This window comes from Lissotriton helveticus, chromosome 1_1 (assembly GCF_964261635.1).
Source record: "Lissotriton helveticus chromosome 1_1, aLisHel1.1, whole genome shotgun sequence".
Lineage (NCBI taxonomy): Eukaryota > Metazoa > Chordata > Amphibia > Caudata > Salamandridae > Lissotriton > Lissotriton helveticus.
Window position 1 is genome coordinate 1,402,389,086 of NC_136057.1, and position 26,504 is coordinate 1,402,415,589.

General features: G+C 46.0%; 1 protein-coding gene across 50 annotated transcripts in view; it reads right to left on the bottom strand.

Moving 5' to 3' along the window:
* NFIX (nuclear factor I X) overlaps positions 1-26,504 on the bottom strand; it is a 5,476,577-nt gene that overhangs the window by 636,817 nt on the left and 4,813,256 nt on the right. For all 50 annotated transcript variants that reach the window (XM_078684524.1, XM_078684487.1, XM_078684527.1 and 47 more), the window contains one exon: positions 25,048-25,110. In XM_078684524.1, the coding sequence (XP_078540650.1) occupies positions 25,048-25,110 (63 nt within the window). The remainder of the gene's footprint in view (positions 1-25,047; positions 25,111-26,504) is intronic.

Sequence of the window (26,504 nt, forward strand, 5' to 3'; positions counted from 1 at the left end):
GCAGGGCAGTCAAGTTACCTCCTCTGAGGGGTAAGGTGGGTTTCTCAATGACCTGCCATCTGAGATCCGAGTCCGTGTGAGAGTGCTCAATGAAGTGTGAGACCAGGGGTGCTGTAAGTACCTTGCAGTTAATTCTGCTTTTGTGTTGTATGATCCGCTGTTTTACCATTTGGGTTGTCTGGCCGATGTAGATCAGGTCACACGGGCATCGGATAGCGTAGATAACGTTTTGAGTTTTGCAGTTGGATTGATGGGTAAGGTGGTGTGTCTGGCCCTTGAATATGAATTCTTTGGTGTTAGATGTCAACTCGCACACGCTGCAGGATTGGCATTTGAAATGTCCGATGACCGGGGGCAAGCCCCATGCCGCTGTGATGGTGTTTTTCTCAGTACTGGAAGTTGGCCAAGTAATGGCACGAACGAGGTGGTTGGCAATGTTGTTACCTCTCTGGTATGAAAACAATGGTGGTGCATTGAATTGTTCTTCTGATCGTAGCACAGTCCAGTTCTTTTTAATTATTTTGGCTACTCTGTTACTGTCTGGGCTGAAAACTGAGACAAAGGGAATCCTCTTCAAAGTTTTTTTGTTTTGATTTGGCCTCAGTAAGTCCTCCCGGTGGTTGTACCAGGCCCGTTCTTAGCCTGTTTGACCAGACGTCGTGGATATCCCCTGTTGATCAATTTAGAGACTAGGATGTCTGCTTCCCTAAAGTAGTCCTTTCGCCATTTGCAATTTCTCCGAATGCGGAGGAATTGGCCAAAGGGGAGACCATCGCGTAGACCTCTGGGGTGGTTGCTTGAGTAGTGCAGCAACGTGTTGCGTTCAGTAGGTTTGCGGTAGAGCACAGTTCCAATTTTTCCTTCCTCCGCATGTATAGTAACATCAAGGAAGTGTAGGTCATTGGGTTTGGTTTCGTACGGGAATTTAAGGTGTTCCTGGGAAGAGTTTAGCCAATCAATGCACGGCTGTAGAGAGTTAGCTGAGCCATTCCAAAATAGTAAAATGTCGTCGATATATCGACGCCACAGATGGATTTGGGGTCGATATGGATTGATTTGGTTGAGGAACAATGACTTCTCAAGGGCATGTACATATAGGATGGCAAAATTTGGGGCAAAGCAAGCGCCCATCGCTACTCCCTTGATTTGCAGATAGTAGGTATTCTTGTACATAAAGTAATTGTTTTGTAGTGCCACTCTTAAAAGGTCCATGATGAAATCAGTAGGAATCTTGGATGGTTGTGGTCTGGTGCTCAACAGATTTTTGATTACCTCGAGTCCTTCACAGTGGGGAATGTTCGTGTAGAGGGACTCGATGTCCAGACTCGCCATGATTTGATTGTCCATATCGAAAGGTTGATCTTCAATCGTGTTAATTAGATCCATAGTGTCACGGATATAGGTGTCTGTGATGGGTACAAACTCTTTAATCATCGAATCCACATATTTACCAAGGGGTTCCAAGATGGAACCGCACCCTGATACGATCGGGCGTCCAGGTGGGTTTCTGGCATCCTTATGTATTTTGGGAAGTACGTAAAGGATAGGGGTCCTGGGGTGTGGATTGTTCAAGAACACACCACACCCCAGGACCCCTATCCTTTACGTACTTCCCAAAATACATAAGGATGCCAGAAACCCACCTGGACGCCCGATCGTATCAGGGTGCGGTTCCATCTTGGAACCCCTTGGTAAATATGTGGATTCGATGATTAAAGAGTTTGTACCCATCACAGACACCTATATCCGTGACACTATGGATCTAATTAACACGATTGAAGATCAACCTTTCGATATGGACAATCAAATCATGGCGAGTCTGGACATCGAGTCCCTCTACACGAACATTCCCCACTGTGAAGGACTCGAGGTAATAAAAAATCTGTTGAGCACCAGACCACAACCATCCAAGATTCCTACTGATTTCATCATGGACCTTTTAAGAGTGGCACTACAAAACAATTACTTTATGTACAAGAATACCTACTATCTGCAAATCAAGGGAGTAGCGATGGGTGCTTGCTTTGCCCCAAATTTTGCCATCCTATATGTACATGCCCTTGAGAAGTCATTGTTCCTCAACCAAATCAATCCATATCGACCCCAAATCCATCTGTGGCGTCGATATATCGACGACATTTTACTATTTTGGAATGGCTCAGCTAACTCTCTACAGCCGTGCATTGATTGGCTAAACTCTTCCCAGGAACACCTTAAATTCACGTACGAAACCAAACCCAATGACCTACACTTCCTTGATGTTACTATACATGCGGAGGAAGGAAAAATTGGAACTGTGCTCTACCGCAAACCTACTGAACGCAACACGTTGCTGCACTACTCAAGCAACCACCCCAGAGGTCTACGCGATGGTCTCCCCTTTGGCCAATTCCTCCGCATTCGGAGAAATTGCAAATGGCGAAAGGACTACTTTAGGAAAGCAGACATCCTAGTCTCTAAATTGATCAACAGGGGATATCCACGACGTCTGGTCAAACAGGCTAAGAAACGGGCCTGGTACAACCACCGGGAGGACTTACTGAGGCCAAATCAAAACAAAAAAACTTTGAAGAGGATTCCCTTTGTCTCAGTTTTCAGCCCAGACAGTAACAGAGTAGCCAAAATAATTAAAAAGAACTGGACTGTGCTACGATCAGAAGAACAATTCAATGCACCACCATTGTTTTCATACCAGAGAGGTAACAACATTGCCAACCACCTCGTTCGTGCCATTACTTGGCCAACTTCCAGTACTGAGAAAAACACCATCACAGCGGCATGGGGCTTGCCCCCGGTCATCGGACATTTCAAATGCCAATCCTGCAGCGTGTGCGAGTTGACATCTAACACCAAAGAATTCATATTCAAGGGCCAGACACACCACCTTACCCATCAATCCAACTGCAAAACTCAAAACGTTATCTACGCTATCCGATGCCCGTGTGACCTGATCTACATCGGCCAGACAACCCAAATGGTAAAACAGCGGATCATACAACACAAAAGCAGAATTAACTGCAAGGTACTTACAGCACCCCTGGTCTCACACTTCATTGAGCACTCTCACACGGACTCGGATCTCAGATGGCAGGTCATTGAGAAACCCACCTTACCCCTCAGAGGAGGTAACTTGACTGCCCTGCTCAACAGAGCCGAATGCAAATGGATTGCCAGGGTTGACTCGGTCAATCATGGGCTCAACACCCTTGACGAATGGACTAGTACTATTTCCATTTAAATTAAATTCCTTGTCCGGTTCTCCATTTCCTGCATTCACGCCCCACTGCCAACACGAATGGTCTAATATAATACCAGTACTGTGCCAAAACCTTCTGCTCCACCAATGTTCTAGAATCCATAACAAAGTGCCTTTTCTCTAATTGGCTCCCAACACGTAATGTAACTCTGTAATTAACCGCCCGGTTTTATACCCTGACCGAGTTTATGTTAACCAATTGCTCAACTGTGATCTGCTGCCGCCCAGCACTGTATTTGCAATACTTTTAATTTGTAGTGCTGATTTTGCACCACGCGATCCTTAATTGTTCCTTTATGCGCCAGCTGTATTCTGCTTCCTCTCAGTAATATACGATTATTATTATTGTGTAAATGCCTGTACTTTGTAATGCTTACATTGCACCCACGAACTCCAACTTGGTCGTCTTTGCGTTTCCTCGAATATGTGACACACGCACTTGTCTCCAACCCCTTGGACCCGTTACGACGCGCTCTCTCCAACGCGTCCGCCCGGGTTCTGAGACTTCCTGTTTACTCTGGTCTCCCTAGGAACCCGCCACCTCCCTCTCCTTACCCCGCCCCCCGCTCATACCCACACCAATGGCCTCGCGACACCTCTGCATTCACTCGCAGATCCCGCCCCTGGCACACGCCCCCTTCCCCGCCTCCACCTCGCGGTAACCTGTATATTTCCCAGGACACAGGGAAGACGCGGTCTGTTATTGCATTTATTGCTGAATAGCCACGCCAGATGAGCTCTTGCCTTCTGCGCCCCTCATTTCTTCAGGTAAGATTTTCTCCCTCGGTCAGAGGCTGCGCGCCTAGATCGCGCTCCTAAAGTGCTCGCCTGCTCCACCACGGTGGCATTTCCCCTGACTGACCGCGCGCTCTCTGTCTCCCTCATCTAGACGCTGCCCAACTACGTGAGCAGTCCCAGGACAAGTCGCTACCAGGTATTGATACCCCCAGCGCCAGTCTTGATATCACCAGTCACCCATGCGTCTTAAAACTAATAATTGCTTTTTCCTCCAGCAACCGGCGCACAGTTCCCCCGAATGCCACAAGCCACGCATCCCTGCTTGGCTTCCTGTAAGTGTTCTTCCAATTCGCTTGTGTGGAACACGACCCCACTTTGACAACTGACCTACCCTCCACACTAGGCACCCCAAACATCACTCTTCTTCCCTTTCCGGCCACCACCACCTCCACCCCTCCTTAAACACAGTAAACCTTTGCGAATTAGTCCCCTTGAGTGCTCCTTCACTCACCCCTCACCCCCCACCCCCTCCTCGCCCTCTCGACCTGCCACGCTCATTACTACCCTTCCTTTATCTACAGCACTGTACTTATCGACAACCCCGTCCTGATGACGATCCCGACCAAAGGGGATCGAAACGCCGTCGACCACACAGCCTGAATTAAATGACGCATATGACACTTTAAGCTCTTACAAGAAAATAACCTTTTTCCAAGTGATTGTAACTTGTTTTGTAATTGAAGCTGTAATTGATGTATATAATATATTCTATGCGCCACCAATGCTGTTTTTAAAGCACTTGCACTTTCACTTCACTTTAACTGTATATAGCACCTTGCACCAAGTGCCACTGGGTTATCACAAGATCTAATCTTTACAGTGCTGTCTCAAACTGTAAATGTACATTGAATGCCCCTTGTCCTTGGTGAATAATACCACCTCTCTTCAAAATCCATTTGACTCCTTGTTTCTGTTCTTAGTAATGCCTAAAGGCATGCACAATTGAAACTGTCTCTTAATAATACCTGTTGGGAATTGTTTTTTGCTTACGCAGTAGGGTGTGGGCCACCTGCCCCATTACCACCATCATCGACCGGTCCCTCTGGAACTGGGATCCATGGGGCCCTGGTGTGAACACAGATGTTGTGCAACACACAACATGCAACGATCAGCTTGCACATGATGTCTGGGCTGTACAGGAGCTTCCCACCTGTACCGTCCAGGCACCTGAAACGTGACTTCCACACGCCAAATATGCATTAAATGATGCCCCTGATTCATATGTGGGCCGTATTGTACAGTCTCTGGGCGGGTGTGGTCGGGCCTCGGAGGGGTGTCATCATCCAAGGGCAGAGTGCATATCCTTGATCACCTGTGACAGTGCAGGGAGAATAGAGTCAATACTTGGTTCGGCAGGATGTGATGGCAGGTCCACCAATCCATTGACGCCTGTTCTGGCTGTTTGTGGGGTGTAAGCCAGACCGCAGGGAGTAGCTGATGCTGGCAACTACACCAGTCATCAGGCACTCAGGAATGCAATCTAGGAATGACAAGCGGGATGACACGAGTCGCACAGCGCTAGTGGTCCCGGATGCACAGTGGGTGACACGGGCCCACCGCCAAGGACGCTGACCTGCGGGAGACTGGGGTAGGGTCATGTTGGCAGAGCAGTGCCTCAAATGTGTCATAGCTGCATTCCGCAGCTCCACACGTTCAGCTGGTGTGTGGCTGTGGTGCCATGAAATGTCTGTACTGGGTGCAGGGGTAGCCCAGGATGACCATGGAGGGGTGTGATCATATCTGGTAGGTGGTCGTGTAGTTTGACATGTTGAATGTGGTTTCCTCACGTATGCATCCCCACAGTTGTGCATTGTGCTTTGGAGGCTTTGGAATGTGTGGTGTGTTGATTTGGTACTTACCAACGAGCAGTCCTGTTCTATATGTGCCATCCTGGAAGCGCTGGTTGATGACGGACTGTCGTAAGATGAAGGAATCATGCACACTGCCTGGGTAGTTGGCGACGACATTGGTGAAGATTCCCCGGTGGTCCACTATTGCTTGCACATTGATGGAATGCGTGTGCTTTCTGTTGCGGTAGTGTTGTGCAGTACCCGTAGGGGGCACAACTGGGACATGTGTGCAGTCGATTGCCCCGAACACGGCCAGGAATCCGGCTATGGGGTACAAGCCTTGCTTTGTCTCCAGCTGTTCCTGCTCAGTGCTGGGGAAGTGAAGGTACAGGGGTATGTAGCTGAGGATGGCATCCAGGACAGGTGTGATGAACTTTGAGAGGGCTGGCTGCGAGACCCCTACGACTCTGGCAGTTGTTGGTTGGAAGGTACCAGAGGCCAACAGGTGCAGCGCAGCCAACAGCTTTGTCTGCGGAGGGATGTTGGTTCTCTGCTGTGTTGGCATCGTCAACCTGTGGGCGATGTGGGTCATGATACGGATGATGGTTGTCCTTTTGAGCCTGTAGTGGGAAATGACTTTCTCGGGCGTTAGGTCTGTGAGAAAGGTGTGTTTTCGGTAGGTCCGCTGCCTTACTCTGCGCTGCCTCTGTGGTGGTCCGGGGGCGGGTCCGGGTCCTGGGGGTGGTGGAGGTGGGTGTTGTGGCCCTGTTGGGACTCCGAGCTGCATGATGAGAAGCTCCATGGCGTAGTTTGTTCTTCAGGTATGGCTGTGTGCGGGGTTCCGTTGCCTACTGCAAGTAGTCGTCCGTCTTTACACCTGTTTGAGGCAGGTGTTAAATACCTACGACTACCGCGGCTTATCGCCTGTTTTTGGTTCGCTTAGCGGATATGTCAGTTCATTGTGAAAGGGGTGTTGTTGTTTTTTCATGTGTTTCTGCACAGAAACGCCTACTCTGCATCGCTTTAGGGTTAGTTGGTGGTGTCCGCCGTGGTCTTAGGTTTTGTGGCTGTTATCGCGGGAATTCTGACAATGTCTGCTGTTTGCACCAGCTTCTAAATGGGGTGTTAGTTCTATCTCCACTTTTGATGCGTTAAGGTGGAAATAAATTGGAGGTAAGTCCTTGTGAACATGCCCCTGAGTTTTTTTTTTAGCAGGATGGTAACTTGCAACAGTAAGGTAATCCAAGGATTTCTAAAACAAAATCATTATTCCCCTTAGCTATATAACATAAAATACAAGCATGTGACCTTGACTTGCACTCTATACCTTGGAGCAGGTGCATTAACCCTGTGAGCTATTTTACTGTGATTCAGTAGTGTGACACTAGCGTACCCACATTTCTCCAGCAGATACATTAACTACCACAGTTATCTAACCGGTTTTAAACCTCAAACCCTTGTTCTACACACTCTGGGGCCGATTCCGATTTCGGGTGGAAGGGCTCCGAACGATTGTAGGAGCCCTTCCGACCAAATTGGAATGTGTGGGCCAGATTCCTTTCCGACCGAGCCATTCCTATGGCCTTGGTCGGAAGGGAATCCGACTCGGATTTCCGGATTGTGGACGACAGGCTCTGAGAGCCTGTCCGCAGTCCGGAAATCCCTCAGTACTCCCCCGGTCACCTCTTTACGACCGAGGGAGTATGATGGCAGCTTTTCACTGCCTTTTCGTGCCGGTGTGTCCGGCACGAAAAGGCAGTCGTAAGCTGTCTCTGGGAGCCCCCAGCAGGGCCCCCATGGGTGTGAGGGTGCCGTTGATCCCTGCACCCAGTGGCAGGCACCTTGGGGTGCCAGCCACAGGGTGCAGGGACCCTGCTTTCAACAATGCAGGCATGGAATGCATGCCTGTATTGTTAAGTATACGAATGCGACCGAACCATGTTCGTTCGCATTGTATCAGCAGGGCTGTAACCGACGACAGCAAGTCAGTCGGTTACAGCTCCTGGCCGATGTTGGACTGACTCAGGTCCATCCGACATTGAAATTGGCCCCTTAGCCTTAGGCCCCCCAAATCTGTCTTAAAAAGTAAGTATGTTTGTGACCACTCAAGTAACCCAGGAGTGTGCTTCTTTTCCTTGCTCATATTTTTCCCTGTTGCCAATTTCTTTGGGTGCAGAAGTGGTTAAGAAAAAGCATTTCATGGTGACTGTCATTAACTCCTCTACTCGTGGTGTAGCCCACCATGGTTCTGCCACTCTACTCCCTGCTGCCACCGCCCACAATTAATGGGTTCCCAGAGTGGACATTTTCCCATTCAAACACTGCCTACAACTCTCTTCTTAGGTCTGGCTTAGCAGCACAGCTGTCAACAGTCATAATGTGATCAACCTAAAAAAGACTTTCCAGGAGTGTTGTAGAGAAAGGATTGCATTCTGTGCATGTGTTGGTAGTTGGAGTACATTTTTGATTGGGCCGAAATTGTGTGCTTCCACAGAAAGAAGTTCTTCTCTTTCCCACAGCTATAATTATTTTGTTTATTTAGCCAGATGCCTGAGCTGGCAGCATTACGGCTACCTGAGCTTGAACTTTCAGGTGCACACGACATTCTAATGCGATTAAAGTGTCTTAGATAAATAGATCATTTACTGTGCTTGTTTTTCTCTGGCAGCAGCACTGATCCACTCACCCTTCCATCATTAACTTTAGACTTCAGAGTGCAGTTCTGTGTTTGAGACCAGTATGGGATGCCCAGACCTACACTAATCTACATGGATTTTTAGGTATGGCTTCATAGTGCAAATGCTGGCTGACCACATGTGATCAACAAAAATAGTTTTTATAGTACTACAGAGAGAGGAGTTTAGACACCAGCCATGGTGGTTCCACTAAATACAGGATTTGATTGGGCCAATTTATTTTGCGTCTACTAAAAAGACTGCTTATATTGCACTTTTTGGCTTTTGGCACAGTCTATACTTGATACAGAAGGGTTGGGTATGGTGTCAAGTCAATGATCATGCCCTAATCTGTTTGTTATGAAATGTTATGATAAAGACACTAAGTCTGATGTATTTATTGTGAAAAGCATATGTTAAACTCAATAGCCATTTAAGTGTGGATTTTTATTTGCAAGCTGTATTTTTCTGCATGTTTGTAATTTTAAATAACTGTTATGCATGATGGTTGCCAGTTTATGAGGAGTTGAAAATGCTGGTATTGTAAAGTGTGAAAGAAGTGAGAAAAAACAGTGTCTCGTCGGAGGATCTTCAAACATAAATTCTTGTGGAACCCTCAACAGTTATGTTCGGTCAGTGACATGTCATCTCGCTGACACACTAGTGACTGTAAGCTTCATCATCGGGTCTATCCTCCACCAGGAGGAGGAGTCGTTCACACCAGAGACGCTCTGGGATCTGTGATTTCAAAACTGTGTTTAAAATGGCCTACTAATGATAAAGGCTACAGGCCAGACTATGACGGAATCAGGTTTTATTAAGAAATGATCAAGGCAATAGGCCTGGCATATTGATTGTGAAAGGCAATATTAAAGTAGGTATTTAAGGGTGGATTGTTACTCTGAATTAGAGCCTGCAGATAGATTTACATGGAATCTCACAGATAACCTTAGTTTACAAGGGCTTTGGTCTTGGTTAGTCAAGTTGACAATCAATGAATATAGAAGACTTGCACTGTGAGAATCCTTCTTAAACACAGTTAGAAGAGATTTACGCTCAGTAGTTTAAGCCTGCATTGGTTATGGTGCCAAGCCAATGTTAGCAGCTGATTGGCGTGCTGGTCAAAACAAGTTACTTACCATTGATAATGCCTTATCTGGTGGAGACTCTTTCTAGCCGCAGATTTCTTACCTTAGGATTATCCCAAGGCGTAAGACTGTTTCTGGAATTTTTTTAGGGAGCAGTACCCCTGCGTGTCAGTAGGTGGCATAGTCCAGCTATGCATGAGGTCATCCACGTCAGAAGTGATGTGCGTGGTGCCTATATAGGCGCCACTCCAGCGTGCTGACATCAGCTTATTTTCGTGACTTTCCACACCAGAAGTCTTGAGGAGTCTTGAGGAGTACTGACCATTGGTGTGCGAAAACAAGGACCCTAAAAGGTGAAAAGCCCTAAGACTTAAAAACTGCTTGCAGAGTGGGGAGATGGGTGGGTCGGTAAAGAATCTGCGGCTAGATTCCTTACCTTCTCTACTCAAGCAATTCCTCTCCAGAGGAGGGTCTGCAAAATTATTTTGCACTAAGTAGCTCTGCAGGACTGAGCAGGCTAAGTGTCCGTACCTACGGACCTGACTCTCCAGGCAGTAGTGCTTGGTAAATGTGTGCTGAGATGCTCACGCCGCTGCCTATCAGATTTCAGGACAGGGCTCCGCGTGCCAACGCAGTGGTCGCAGCCTAGTTCTGGTGGAATGAACATGCAAACCCTCGAGAGGTTGCTTCTTAGCCAGTGCGTAGAAGATTTTGATACAGAGCAAGATCCATCTGGAGATGGTCCACTTCTGTACCACCTACCCTTTCTAGGTTCTGACATACCCCATGAAGAATTTGTCATCTACCTGGAACTCTTTTGTGCGGCCAAGGTAGAACAACAACACTCTTTTTGGGTCCAGCCAGTGGTATTACTCCTCTTCCTGAGCGGGATGAGACAAAGTGTAAAAGGTAGGCAGGGTGATGGACTGACCTACATGAAAGAGAGTGACCAACTCTAGTGCGAAGGATCAGCTTGTCTGAGAAGATGTTGAGGTGTGGAGGTCTAGATGACAAAGACTGGAGCTCACTAACCTTCTGGGCAGGTGTTATTGCCACTAGAAAGGCCATAGTGATAGGTAGGAGCCTGATAGGGCAGCTGTGTGGCATCTCGAAGGAAGCGCACATTAGAAAAGTTAAGACTAAATTTAGATCCCACTGAGGCATGATAAAGTGTGAAGGTGGGATCAAATTTTGGAGACCTTTCAGAAACATCCGTACAATAGGGAACTTGAAAGGGGATGGCTGATCTAACAACTGCAGAAATGCTAAGATGGCAGAAAGATAGCATTTAAGGTTCCCAAAGCAGAGCCCTGCTGGGCAAAAGAAAGAATAAGCAGATGGATCTGAGAAAGGGGAGCAGAAAGGGAGGTCAACCTGTTTTTCTGTACAAGATGTAACAAACTTGCTCCAATAGCAGGTGTACATAGTCTTGGTGGAGGGATGCTTTACTGCCAAGATGACATTACAGACCTCAGGCGAAAGGTGGAAAGCTGTCAACTGTTGCCGCTCAATATCCACACATGAAGGTGGATTATTGACAGGTTCGGGTGAAGGGCCTTCCCCAGCTGCTATGACAGAAGATCCTGTTGTAGGGGCAACCTGATCGGAGAACCAATGGCCATGCCCAGCAGCACCCGATACAAAACTCTCTGAGCCTGGTCATGCGCCAAAAGTATGACTTGGGCCCAGATGCTCCTGTTCTTCTTGAGAACTCTGGGCAGGAGTGGTATGAGCAGAAAGGTGTGCAAGACCCTTGAGCTTTACTCGAGAAGAAAAGTGTCTCTGAGCGAGAGCCACTTTGAAAACTCCACCGGCTAAAACTGCTGACAGTGAGTGCTCTCTGCATTGTTGAACATATCCAACCAAGGTTCTCTCCACTGCTGCAAGAGGCCTTGCACCACTTCTGTATGGAGAAGCCATTTATGATTCGCTAGGAATCTGGCTGAGTTTACCTGCTCTGACATTCAGAGATCCCGCCAGTTGTTGAACCACCAGGGAAATGCCCTGACGTACCAGCCATGTTCAGAGAAGCAGGGCCTCTTGACAAAGGGTCCACAACCCCACCCGCCCTGTTTGTTGAAGTATCACATGGATCCCCTGATCTCCGCAGATGAGCTTTAACTACAGCCATCACCTTGGTGAACATCCGAGAGGCACTGGTAAGGCCAATGGGGAGCACAGTGAACTGAAAGTGTTTGAGGCCTACAGTGAACTGCAGGTCTATCGCCAGGCAGGATGGGGATGTGGACATATGTGTCCTGTAAGTCCCACGTTATCCTCCAGTCTCCAGGCAGACAGGACTTGAGTGTGAGCATTTTGAATTTCTCCTTCTTCACGAAGAAATTGAGAGGGCGCAGGTCTAGGATAGGACAAAGCCCTCCATCCTTCTTGGGCACCAGAAAGTAGTGGGAATAGCAGCCACAACCAATTTCTGATGCCAGAACCCTCTCTATAGCTCCCTTGGCCAAGAGAGCCACCACTTCTTGGTGGAGTGAGGAAATATGGTCTTTCGTCAGCCTGTCACAAGTGGGTAGCATGGGTGGAGGGGTAGTCACGAAGGGGAGTAAGACTCTTCGGACATCCTGGAGAACCCAGCGGTCAGATGTTATTGACTTCCAGTGGTGCAGCTGGTGGTGTATCCTGCCTCCCACTGGGTGCCCATGATGGTCGAGGGCATACTAAAAAAGCATAGAGTCTACGGCTGCTGGAGGAATGGTGGACTGGGCTGACCTCTGGCTACCTGATCAACAGGGTCTGTGGGTACTAGCTATGTCTGAACTGGGATGGCAAAGTGAGCTAAAGAATGATGATGGATTCAACCGAGATCTGTGACTGGGGGTGAGTGTCTGAAAAGTTTCTGCGCTCCGTCCATCATCTCCTTGTGTTTGCTTTGTTCGCCCTAAGTTGGCAGGGTATGCCTAGACGTGGGTCCCTTGCTCACTTTGCCACTGGATTCAAGCTAGCCTGGCTGATGAAGGGTGTTACCCAGAAACCAGTCCCAGGATGCTTGCTTCCGGTCCAGGGAAGACACGGCTTGGCAGTTCGGGCTGGACTGTTCCCATGAGGCACAGGGTCAAGACTGATTTGCATACAGCTATGTCTAAATTGGGGTGGCAAAGTGAGCTAAAGAATGATGATACATTCAACCTAGACCTGTGACTGGGGGTGAGTGTCTGAAAAGTTTCAGCGCTCCGTCCATTATCTCCTTGTGTTTACTGTGTACTCTGCCATGGAAGGGCTGGGAAGCTTGCATGCTGTAGTGGCGGGGAAGGTAGAGATGCGGCTGGAAGACCTGCCCACGGCCATGAAAGGCAGACTGGGGTTGGTGAGGGTCCATGGAAAGGTTCAAGGACCTCGTAGTAGCTCTGCTGTCCTTGAAGCGCACTAGCGCTGAGTCCACCTTGTCTCCAAAGAGAAGGGAGCCGTCAAAAGGTATGTCCATGAGCAAGGCCTGGACATCCCCCAAAAGACAGTGGTTCTCAACAAGGCATGGCTAAGGGTCACCAAAGGTGAAACCACTCTGCCTAGTGAGTCTGTCGTATCAAGCCCACAGCATATGGCGAACTTGGCTGTGTCCCTCCCATCACCAATAACTTGGGAAAGTATGGCTCAGGCCTCCTCTGAAACCATAGGAAGCACTTGCATAACTGTGTCCCAGAGCGAGTGGTTGTATCGCCCCAAAAGGCCGGAGGTGTTCACTGACCGCAGTGCAAGGCTGGCGGAAGAAAACATCTTCTTTCCCAAGGTATACAGCCTCTTGGATTCCCTGTCCGGTGGAGTGGTAGGGAATGGGCCATGATTTGGTATGGAAGTGGAGGCTTGGACCACCAAACTTTCTGGAGTGGGTTGTTGGGTGAGGAAGTTTGTGTTCCCTGGTGTCGGGCGATGGCAGTGGGCAATTGCTCTAGTCACAGGAACCCCTGTGCAGAGCTTGGACCAGACCCAGCGGCTAGGGTGGTCGACCTCGAATCTGGGGAAATGGGTTTGAGTCTCGGCAATGACGCTGAACATCCTGTGATTCTGGGCAAATCACTTAATCTCCCTGTGCCTAACAAAAATTAATGTGTCTTCATGTAATGCAACTGGTGCTATGTAAAGCGCTCTGATACCCGATTCGGGTCAAGTTCGCGCTATACAAAACTCTGTAAAAAAAAAATGTTTTAGGTGGGAGAACCGGTTTCAGATGGGTACACTTCTGGTTGAGGCACCTCCATACCTCCATCAAAAGGTTCTTCTTGACAGGAACAGAGGGTAGTGTAAGGTCCAGGACCTCGGCCGCGCTTCTCACCACCATCAACACCACCACCACCACAACAAATGAGGCTTTCTCCTCCCTAGCCATTGTAGGAGGAGAGACCAAGCCAGTATCTGGGGAGTTGTCCAGCCCACTGGCCTCTATCTACCAGGTCCTCACATCAGTTGTCCTGATTTGAGTCTAGGGGCTGGTATTCATAAGGGTCCAGGGGCCTCTCCCAATCTTCCCCAAGCTCTAACCCATAACACTAGGGCTCACTAGGGTTCAGGCTCGGCTTGGCTGGAATGGCTCCAGTCAGCGCCGGAGTCGGCATTGGATGATGCACAGCCGGCTCCATGTCGGAATCGGGGATTAGAATGAAGGCAGTGCTACCGGTGTGCGCTGGGGACGTCTGTAGTGGGGCTGGCACCGGGGATAGTTCAAGGTGATTCGACCGGACTCGGTCTGGAACCGTCCATGGATCCAAGGGGCCTGATTGGCAGTAGGGGTGAACCCGCCGGCGCAAGACCAGTTTTGGCCCCTCCCGAACCTGTGGGGTCCAAGGGTGTGCCAATGGGGAGGGGTCACCCAAATATGAGTCGCATGGCCTCATAAAACTCACGGAGTTGGGTGGGGGTCGCTCCGGCTCCAGGAACCTCAGGGAGGAAGACCAGGGGCGGTTTCTTTGTATGGGTGTGGGGGCTCCACCCCCCTAGTTGTTGCCTCTGTATATACTTTTTAAAATAAAATGAATGCATCCTACCTGCTGCCCTAAATTGTGATCCTTCATCACAGCAGCACTGACAGGCACATGCCGCAGAATGTTCTGGGCTTACTTGATTTCAGCCCTTGCTTCTGTGACGTGGTCGAGTGAAGGGCCACTCCTCCCTTGCAAAGTGCACCACCCTCGCTGACTGACTACATTTGGGCGCTGAAGGCTGAAGGCTGCAGCCTGATCTTTCCAAAACAGCAAGTCAATCAGCGAGGGTTTGCCTTTCCCAACTCTTCACAGAGTGGGGTGGATCAGCCAGCCTTCCCCCACCCCACTCTGTGACGAGTTGGTAACAGGAAGCCAGGATTGCAGGAAGAAGGGTCACGACCTGCGGGCAACTCGTGGAGCACTTTGGATTGAGAGAACGAAATTTGAATAATCTCAGACACGGAGCCCAGGAGTTTTATTTTTGAAGCTCTGCCTGTTCCCTGTTTGCTTCCACTTGTTTGTGCCACTTGAGCACTCTTCTGTAGTCGTCCTCGAGATCGGATTGGGTCAGTGTGGCCAGGTAATTAATTGGTAGCCAGGGACGGGGGAGGTGACCTGTTTCTATATTTCTGCTTTGAAAGTCATTTGTTCAAAGCAGCAGCACAACGTGGAATATAGAATTACTTCAGTGCGCAGGCATGTTATATTTTTCAAGTGCACCACGTCAGCCTTGCAGGTGCGTGCCTTGAAAAGTTCATTGCTTTTTAGTAAAGTCAACTTTGCTACTCACAGGAATAGTGAGTTGAGCAGAGTTTTCATTAAAAAAAAGATTTAAGGCATACCTGAGGGACCTTTATTTTTTCAAATATGATGTCGCCTAGAAAACACCTTTAGTACTGTGTTTGTAATGGAATATGCATTTAAATGTTGAACATTTTCCAGTCCCCACAAAGGTTTATTTCAAATAATTGCAGTTTAGCCACTTAAGTATTTTATTGCAGAAACCTTGCTCTTCACATTTTTATGTTTTAATGCAGTAAATATAGTGTCTGCTTTGAAGATTGGAAACAATATACAAATTGTGTAAAGTGTGCAGTATGGTGTTGTACTGTAAAAACATAACTGTAAGATAACTCATTATATCCAAGGATGCTGTGCTTGCCTACTGATGGAGTTTCACAACTAATTCTTTCAGGGGGTTGTCATTCTGCACTTGTATGGATCCAACTGAACTTGGTGCCTGTCTCTCCCACTTCTTCATCCATGTTTGCCAAGTGCTGTGTACGATAACAAGATAGCACCCCAGCAGACCTCCAGCAAGACACGAAAACACTTCCCACATAGGAACAAAACAAAAGAAACACACTTCAACCACACACCTTACAAGATGCAGCGTGCTACCCGTGTATGCAAGTGCTTCAAAGCACCACATAGGTAGTAAGCGCTACACAAATATTGCAATCCAATCCAATCAGTGTGAGGAGGAAATTGAAGTAATACGTAGCAACAGAAGAGGAGAGTGATGGAGATAAAGCAGGACAAGGAGAATAAAGGCAGAATCGAGTGATTTGTATAAATGGGAAAAGGTAGAGGAAATCTTATTAAGAATACAACCGTTACAGAAATTGAAATGGAATTGAATAAACTAGCTTGGTGTGGCAGGGCATAGAGAAAGGAACAGAGTAATGGATGGATAGAAGGGCACAGAAGGACATCGAGGGTACAAAAGAGGGATATTTTATTTCTGAATGCCATCCACGAAATTATTGTGCTACAGGAGTAATCTAGGTAGACTATCAACTGACAAAATATACATAAGTTAAGTATGAATAGCTGCATATAGATTTAATATCCTTAATTCAAAATCTATACACTTTGAGGCACTCACCAATGAAGTCCCATGGTGACAGTTGCACTCGCTCACTACACTTGCTCGTACACACTAATTCAGGATTAGGCCTTACGCCCCAAAATTCAAGATTAAGCTTTACGCCTCACCACTTTCAAAATCCACCAGCAGCAACTGGTGGAGATGGCCCAGGCACAGGGTCAACTGCAGAGCCAGGCCTCAAATATCGACGTTCCCTCGCCTCATTTCATGGCTTAGACGTACAGGGCAATGTCGAAGACCTTTTCGACTTCTTGTTCTTCTTCTTTTTGTGGGTCTTACCGGAATGCCCGGGCGACTTCGACTGCGCCTATGATCGATGGCTCCACGACCGATCATGGGATCTTCCACTCTACTGGGTTCAAGACAGTCACAGAGTTGCATGTTGAGCGGCAAGGAGCTTGAGTGAACGCTCCCTCAAGGCCTTGGGGTGCATAGCATGACAATCGATGCAGCTTTTGGCATTGTGGTTTCGCTTAAGACACCAGAGACAGACGAGATGTGCATCCATCACTGACATTTGCCAGGGACAGGCGTAATAGGGCTTAAAACCAGCCTTCTGGACATCCCTTCCACACTAGGAGGCAATGTCAAAGAATTCTTTGATAAAAGGTCGAAAAAGGTTAGTCACAAAATTGACTGGGGGTAGCAGTTCTCCCAGTCTGAGCTAGCTGGTGTGGCAAAATAAGAACTGATATCAGTACGCTGGGTTGGCGCCCATATAGGCATCGTGCACAGCACTTCCAATGCGGACGATGTTGACAACCCCATGCGGAGCCAAATGATGTCACCCACCAACGTGCAGGGATACTGCTCCTAAAAAATTCCTGGATCCAGTCTGATGCCTAGGAATAATTCTAATGTAAGGAATCTGCAGCTATACGACTCTATCAGATATGTTATGCCAGATGAAATAGGTTTGGCCAGCTTAATATGAAACATTAATAGGCCTCTAACAGTGGATTGCTATTACATTATGTTGCAGGTGGTATTTAGGTGTTTGGTTACATGTAATCTCAGAATATATGACGTTAAGTCACATACAATCATCCCGCATTTTTCATCCCGCATATACTATTAGGCCGCAAACTAAAAGAACTAAAACTTTTAGAACGAATATGCCTTTACCATGCATGCCTTTACAACGTAAAAGCATGCATGTTAAAGGTATACTCATTGTAAAAGTTTTAAAGGTAAGTGAAAGTACACTACCCTACCATACACTACCAAACACTACCCTACACTACAGTCCTTTTACTACATTTACACTACCCAGCACGACCCCCCAACACTACCATTAAGCACTTTACTTCCCTACACAAACACTACAACTGTACCTTAATACACTACCCCCAGCATGACCCTACACAACACTACAATACTACACTAAACCACTACACCCCAGCATGACCCTACACTACACAAACACTACAACACTACCCTAAACCCTAAAACACAACCCCCAGCATGACCCTACACTACACAAACACTACAACACTACCCTAAACCCTAAAACACTACACCCCAGCATGACCCTACACTACAAAAACACTACAACACTACCCTAAACCCTAAAATACTACACCCCAGCATGACCCTACACTACACAAACACTACCCTAAACCCTAAAACACTACACCCCAGCATGACCCTACACTACACAAACACTACAACACTACCCAAAACCCTAAACCACTACACCCCAGAATGACCCTACACTACACAAACACTACAACACTACCCTAAACCCTAAAATACTACACCCCAGCATAACCCTACACTACACAAACACTACAACACTACCCTAAACCCTAAAACACTACACCCCAGCATGACCCTACACTACACAAACACTACAACACTACCCTAAACCCTAAAATACTACACCCCAGCATGACCCTACACTACACAAACACTACAACACTACCCTAAACCCTAAAACACTACCCCCAGCATGACCCTACACTACAACACTACCCAAAACCCTAAACCACTACACCCCAGCATGACCCTACACTACACAAACACTACAACACTACCCTAAACCCTAAGATACTACACCCCAGCATGACCCTACACTACACAAACACTACAACACTAACCTAAACCCTAAAACACTACACCCCAGCATGACCCTACACTACACAAACACTACACTACCCTAAACTACCACAAACACTACAACACTACCCTAACCCCTATTACACTGCCCCAGCACGACCCTACACTAAACAACCACCACAACTCTACATTACACTAACACAACACTACACTACACAATCACTACCCCCACCTCAACTCTACACTACACTAACACAACACTACACTAACAACACTACCCCAGCACGACCCCCACCCCTAAAAAATAAACCCAAACACCCTTACCTCTCTCGTTAACAACGCAAATGCATTTACCATACATGCCTTTACAACGTATTTCGTTGTAAAGGCATGCGTGATAAAAGCACATGCGTTTTTTAAAAATGCGGGATAATGGTATGCGGGATGAATGATATTGCGTTTTAAAAGTATGTGGCCTAATAGTATGCGGGATAAAAAATGCGGGATAAGGGTTGATTACCGTAATCTCACACTCTACCATAATAGGCAAGGGTTTTGGTGTTAGTCACCCACTCTGACAAAGGGAGTTGAGTTTCACTTTGGTGATTCTTGTTAGACGTTGCCAACTATAATTTTGTACATGTTTGATAAATGTATGCCTGATAGTTGCTAGTGTATACATACTTCAGTGGGCTTGTGTTGTATGTAGTGTTAATCCATTGGTAAAAGCTACAGGCCTTATCGGTTCACTGGGAAAAGTTATGCCAGATTCGCTATGTGTGGTCTATTTATAATGAAACATTATGACAAAGCATTAGGCCAAATTTACGTATTGTGCAAGCATGTGTTAAAGGCAATAGGCATTTAAGGGTGAATTGTTATTAAACTGTGCTAAAGCCTGTAGGAAGGCATTTTGTTACATGGAATTATACAGATTACCGTAGTAGGCAAGGGTGTTGATGCCCCACCTTAAAACAAAATCCTGGAGATAGACAACTTGCACTACAGCAATCCTTATAAGGCTCTATTAGTAGGGATTTTATATTGTTTTGACCACAGTATTTTGTACATATTTCTATTCTTATTACGGTATACCTTATGATTGTCTTGTTTCTTATGATCAACACAGTAGGTCTGAGTTAGTTATGGTGACGAGTCAGTTATAAAGGTTATATGGTTATAGGCCCAATTGTTTATAAAAATATGTTACAGTAAAGGAAATAGGCCAGACATACTGATTGTGAAAAGGATATGTTAAAGTCAAAAGGCATTTAATGGTAGGTTGTTATTATTATAGTATTACATTCTACAGAAAGGTATTTTGTTACATGCTATCCAACAGATTACAGTAGTAGGCATATTTTTTAGGCTGGTTACCTCCTCTGACCAAACGGTACAGAAGATTTGCAATATCAGAATCTTTGTTAGGCCCTCTTAGAAGAGATAGTAATTTGCTTTGTCAATTGTAATTTTGTAAATTATGTAATTTTATGACTTTGCCTGATAACAGCTAGAGGCCCACTATGAAAAAACATTTCCGATGCCATAGGTCTGAACTGTTTATTATGAAAAGATATGATGTAAGCAGTAGGCCTGACTAATTGATTATGAAAACCATATTAAAGCTTATAGTAATTTAAGGGTGGATTGCTATTTTGCTGCATTGAAGCCTACAGACAGGTGTGTTGTTAAATGAAATGTCACAGATTACTTTTGTAAAAAGGATATTGGTGTTGGTTACTGGCTCTGTCAAACCCTCGGGAGGGGGGAAGATTTGGCACAGTAATAAGTATTACTAGTATCTCTTCTTAGCTGTGTGCTAGGATCTTGTAATACAAAAATAATCAAATAAAACAAACATTCATATACATAAATATATATCCACTTAGATACATAGAGAGCCTCTTGGCCATCTCTGTTCTGCCATGGGTCTGAGTGTCATTTACACTCTGCTTCCATCCATGATGATAGCGTATTGAATGGGGTAATGGTTTAGACCACATCAGCCATTGGCTCTCTTACTCTGTGAATGACAGCATTTACTGATCACATGTACATCCACCTGAAAATGAGTGTGCTTCAGTCTCATGGCTGGTTGGCCAGTCGTTGAGCTTTCAATTTTCTCCTGTTATAGTTCCCCTTTCATTTCTTTGCTTCCCATCTTTTAATTGTAATCTTTCTTAAGAGTATAGTACTGCTCTCCAGGCAGTGCTAACAGATCGTTTGCTTGCCACTCATTTCATCTGCAGCGCGCTGGATCCCATATGGCCAATTACTATAAACCAACACACCATTATAGAATGCTATCGTCCATAGTGTGTCATTGTTTTACAATTCCAAGTTAGCATTTTTGTTCTAAATGTGGTGACCAAGCTGGGTCTTTAAAACAACAATAGCCTGTTTACAATACCTCTGCAAGACATACACCTACTGCTATGTTTAGTTTCATTATTGTAAGCATTTGTTTGCCGTGTTTAGATGGCTGCATGTTTTTTTTCTACTTGCATTCTTATATTTATCTTGGAAATGTTCTTGAGCTTGTGTGTTTTATTGTGGCTGTGTCCGAGGCTGAATGCAAGAATGAGTCAGTGGATGGAAAAATGGATGCACAAGTGCAAAGATGAGTGATAGAGTCCACGGGTGCTCGAGTGCCTAAAACCATCAATGACACAAAAAGCTGTTTCATTCGTAAGCCAGACAAATTGCCATTGCCAGTGCTTGTTTAATGTTCTTCAACAGCCAGGGCTTAGGAAACAGAAGGCCTGGAAGCCTCACTGTGCAGACCTCCATTCAGATGCCTGATCTCCGATTTCGAAGAGTGGTCTTGATTGGTGGCTTAAGTGGGCTAACAGAAACGTAACTAGTAGTCCTTTACAAATGCAGTGGCATAAAACATGTGAATTAAGAATCCTGTTCTTGTACTCTTCTATTACAGTACTGGGACCCACAGACAGCTCTTGCAATGCACTTAAATACCGACAGTCGCAGCCCCTGCTATTCCAAAGACAGCTATACTACAACACCTCAATCTGACCTCCTGCTTTCCAATACTGTGACCCAAAAACAGCTCCAATCCACCTCAATCCTTTGATTGCCAGTACAGACATCTATTTCAGTGTAAAGCCAGAGAAGAAACATTTGTAGTCAGGCTGTGAGGTGGCAGGGTCACATTAAGACTCTTTCCAATCGAGTATGCCAAACTATAGGGTTTTAATAAACTCCAAAAGAAATAACAATAAATCTGTTTTGGGAGAAATTGGGCAGTTAGTTGAAAAGGGGAGTGAGCCCTTCTCAAGCTCAATACCTGTCAGGTTGAACCTCAAAAAAGTCACTAAATTAAACTGCGCTTAACCCTCTGGTTGCTTGGCACGAAAGTAGTCAGTCTTAACTTAGAGGAAATGTGTAAAGTATTTATACAGCACACAAACAGCAATAACGTGAAAGCACAACATAAGAAAAATCCCACACCAATTTAGAAAACTAGAGTAAAATTTAATAAATTACTTGACACCAAAATAACAATTATCCAATCAATAGACCCAGAGATATGCAATTTCAAAATATCAGGTAAGTATTGAGTCTAAAAGCACAAGCGCCACTCGTGGTTATCTGGCTGTGGGGCACAGAGTGAAAGTCACAAGGTCAGGATACACTCCGTGGAGTGCGGGCTTGATACAGATGTCAAGTTAGTCCCACTGAAAACGTTGGCTTCTAAACTCCAACACGAAGAGTTATTTTCATGGAGAGGCGGTCACAAGGAAAAAAAGAGAGTATCGCATATGGTAGTTGCTGTAGGGTAAAGAGCAGGTTGGGTGTCGTAGACGGATGTCACTGTAGCGCAAAGATCCTGTTGGGGACCACAGACATTTGTTGCTGGAGAGTCGCATTGATGATCACCTTGGGCTGTCGATCCTGTAGAGCGAAGTGCAGTTCTTGCATTGCTGGTGGTCCCTATAGAGCAAAGAGTCAGTTTCACAGGAGCTCCGCATTGGCCTTCAGCGCAGGCAGCAAGACCTTGGTGCGAACTGGCCTGTTCGTGGTCACAAAGAGACCCAACTACAAGATTTCTCCTTTTCCTCCAGGAGGAGCTCAACTGATGCCACACCAAAAGTCCAGAACCTGAGAGGCACCACTTGGGGATCAATAACTCACCCCAGCAGAGACCTGCAGGGCTCAGACAGGTCCAGTTGCAGATCCATACATGGACAGTGCGGCAGGTCAGCTGGGCAGTTGTAAGGAGACCTCTGGAGCGTGTTATGGCTCTGTAGCTCAGAACAGGAGGTCAGTCAGCTGACCATTGGAGTCACGCAGCCTAAGATGAAGTGGGCAGGGCCATTCCTCTTTCTCAGCAAGTAGGACAGGCCTCAAGCAGCCGGGCAGCATGGTGTCCTTCTTTTGTAGTATCCACAAGCCCAGGAGTGTACTAAAGAGTAAGTCTGAGGATCCCATTTTTATACCTGATGCCATCTGAAGTGGAAGAAGTTTCTGGAGTTCTCCTCCCACAAAGGTGTCTGGAATGTCCTGTCTTCCTGATCCGGTCCCAGTCTGTCTGAGGGCACAATAGGCTTGTATAACATCCTTTGTGAGTGTGCTGAGCCAGTGCCTTAAAGTGCAAGTGTGATAGATAACAGCTCCGTCCCCATTCAGCCAGGATGGCCCATAATGTCAACACTCAGACCCTCTATTGTGATACTGTCTAGAAGGACTACACAAAGGCTACCTGCCAACTACACATAATCATGTGATCCAGGAACAGGCTGCAGGCAGTAAATGGTTAGGACAAGAAAAGGGCCACTTTTTAAAAGTGGCATTTTCAGAACTGTGATTTCACATCTGACTCTGCCATTAAAGAGAGTTTTAAATTACAATTCCTTAGATGCCAAATATGACATTCCTACTGGCTTCCAACCAGAAGGTATCCCTTATTAACTATTAAAAGGTAACCCATTGTTATCCTATGGAAGATTTAGGCCTTGCAATAGTGAAAAATGAAATTGAGAGCTTTTCCCTACGATCACATGTAAAACTTGAAAGTACATGTCCAACTTTTTAAATACACTGCATCCCGCCGTATGGGCTGTTTAGGGTCTACCTCCGGGTTCTTTATGTATATTAAGAAGGAAGGTTTAGGCCTGGCAAAATGCTTATTTTGGCAGGTTGAAATTCAAGTTTGAAACTGCACACACAGGCTGCTGTGGCTGACCTGATACAGGACTTATTGAGTGACTTAGGTGTGTGGCACAATAAGTGCTGCGGGCCCACTAGTGGCAAAGGATGGTGTGTCATATATCATGCCTTGGACTCCTTCTCTTTGTGTGGCCAATCAGCACTTTTGCCCAGAATAGCACGACAAGCAGGCTTTTGGGCTGTGTATTTGATTTTGCAGCTGCTATTAGCCAAGACCTTTTGATTTTACTAAACGTATAAATATACTTACTTATAGGTGCTTTCAGAAAGCCATCTTCATCTATTGGTCTGTTGTTGTGTCATTTGCATTTTTATTCAGCCCACTTCAGCAACTAGTTGACTGAACTGTAAGTGATGGTAATCTGCTTTTAAGGAGTACCTCCAAACACAAAGTAGTGTCATCAGTGCCAGGGACAATTGAGGCAATGTGTGCTTTTAGGACCAAAAATATTTTTGTTCTAAACCGATGTTAGTGTTTTGATATTTGCAAGGGCCCCGAAACTCCCATAACAATAACGTTTTACAACAAAAAACAAGAAGCATTGACAAATCCAATAGGCTGGCACTCAACTCAAGACCTATTGGCTTGAATTTAACATTGGTACAGTGTGAGAGGAGAAGACGTGTGTGTAAAAATGCAGGGTGTGAAAAAACTAAAGAACCGATAACGCACACTCTTCCTCGTGCCATACTCGGAGGACTAGGTATAGAATTTCACTGTTCAAGCAGATTGGCTAACACAGGGTGTACAGCCAACTGCTGCGGGGGAATGACACAAAGTGGGTCAACTGCACAGGCAGGACGGTCACGCTTGTGGAGGACTTGGCGGACCTCACACTGCACCATGCTCTGGCAAGCTTGACTTTGAGTCTCAATGAGATCCCCTTCAGTGAATAAGAGCTCTGAACTGCAGTTCTAACTCTAAGTAAACAGCATGAGTAGCAATTATTCAACATTAGGCAGATGCAGCTCTATGCCTCTGAGCTACTGCTCTGCTCTGACCTTTCTTTGAGCAGAAGCAGCTTTGTTTATCTTACCTGCTGTTACGACCACTGTTTGAGCAGTAGCAGCTCTTTTACCCTTAGTGGTTGCAGCTTTGTGGCCTAGAGTCCCAATTGTGATGTCGCTATATGCAGCAGGAAGGTTGTAACCTAAGCTGTAGCTCTGCTTTCTCTATAAGCAGTAGGGGCTTGGCTTTGTTACCTGAGTGGTAGCTATGTCCTCTTTTTAAGCAGCAAGTATTCTGTACTATTAGCTGTAGGGCCCTTTCGTTTATCCACTTCCTATCCAAGTCAGGATAACCCTATCTTCTGTGTTAGACAGTGGCAGGATGCAGAGTTCAGTAGTAGTGTGTAGTGGATAACACTTACCATTGGGAGGTGGTTTGATGTCTGCATCTACTTGCTGGTTGGAACTGTCTGACTGTCCAGATTCTAACAAGAAATAAAACAAAGAAATGGTTTAAAATTAGTATGAATTTAGAAAATAAATCAAAGAAAATATAGCTTTTACATGTTTACATGTTGCAGGACTAAATCCCTAAGCTCTAAGTAGCTAGAAAGACTACACTATTTTTTATTTTACCTCTTTGATTCCTTGATTTGACCTCTTCAAGATCCCAAGCTCAGAAGAGGCAGAAGCTGCTGATTAGTAGAGCTTTGGAACTGCCAGATCCATTTCTAGGTCCTGTCTAAAGACCCTTTGAGCTTTAGCTGTCTGCTGTCAAAGGTCTACCTACTAAAATATATATATATATATTGGATTTTGAGGTGTCAGTTGCTCTTGATTTCTATTTCTCGTTTGATGGTTTTGGTCCTAGTTTTTAGCTTATCACGTTTCTCTGCCTCATTTTTTTCTGCACTGTGTTCTGGCTGGGTGACTTGTGGCCTTCCACTGTTTGCATTCAGGGAGTTACTTATGTCTCTTTTTCTTCTAGCACTCCAGGGGAGTGTATTTGTTTTCTTTCCCCTCGTGTGCAGCTTCCTTCTTTAAATTCCCCCCCAGCTCTCTCGGCATTGCTTCCCAACCCCACAGCGATTCCATTGCTTCGCCACCGCCATTTTGTTCTTTTCTGTGTTTAACGCCTGTTCCTTTGCAGTTCCTTAGGACTCTATTGGCTTTCTCAATTGTTTGTCATGCTATACAACATTCCTGATGCTTTGCAGCTTGGTTACAGTTTAAAACTAATAAAGGTTTTGATGCTGCCGCCAGCGTCATTTTATAGGTGCATGCACCACACATGCACACGCCTACAAAATGATGTGGGTACCTTTTTTTTAGTTACCAATCCAAATTGTAGTGGTACCTAAGAAAACAAAAAATCGTACAAAAGAGTCTTTTTTTCAGTCGAAGAGGGATTGGCAGCAAAAGTAGAGACTTAAAAAACATAGAGAGCAGTGGAAGCAACATGGGAAAGGGTGGAGGGACACAAAAGCAACATGAGAGGACGGGGTATGCAGAAGCAACATGTGGTACGTGAGCAACACGAAGGAACGCACTGGGGACGTGCAATGGGGCGGGTGGGCGAATGTGGGAGCAACATGGAAAAGAGAAGCAATTTGGGGAAGAGCAGGAGAGGGGGTGGAAGAAATATGACAGTGCTTAACTTGAGCAAGGGGTTTCCAGTGCTCTTCACCGGCACATAATCATGAGCTTTTCATGAGCACCAGTTAAGGACACATTCATTTATGGTAGGCACGGGGAGATTAAGTGATTTGCCTGGAATCACGGATGTTGACTCAAATCTGGTCCCCCCAGCTCCGAAGTCGGCAGCGCTGGCCATTATACTACATCCTCTCCTCATTTTCATGGTTAGTAGTTGGTTCTG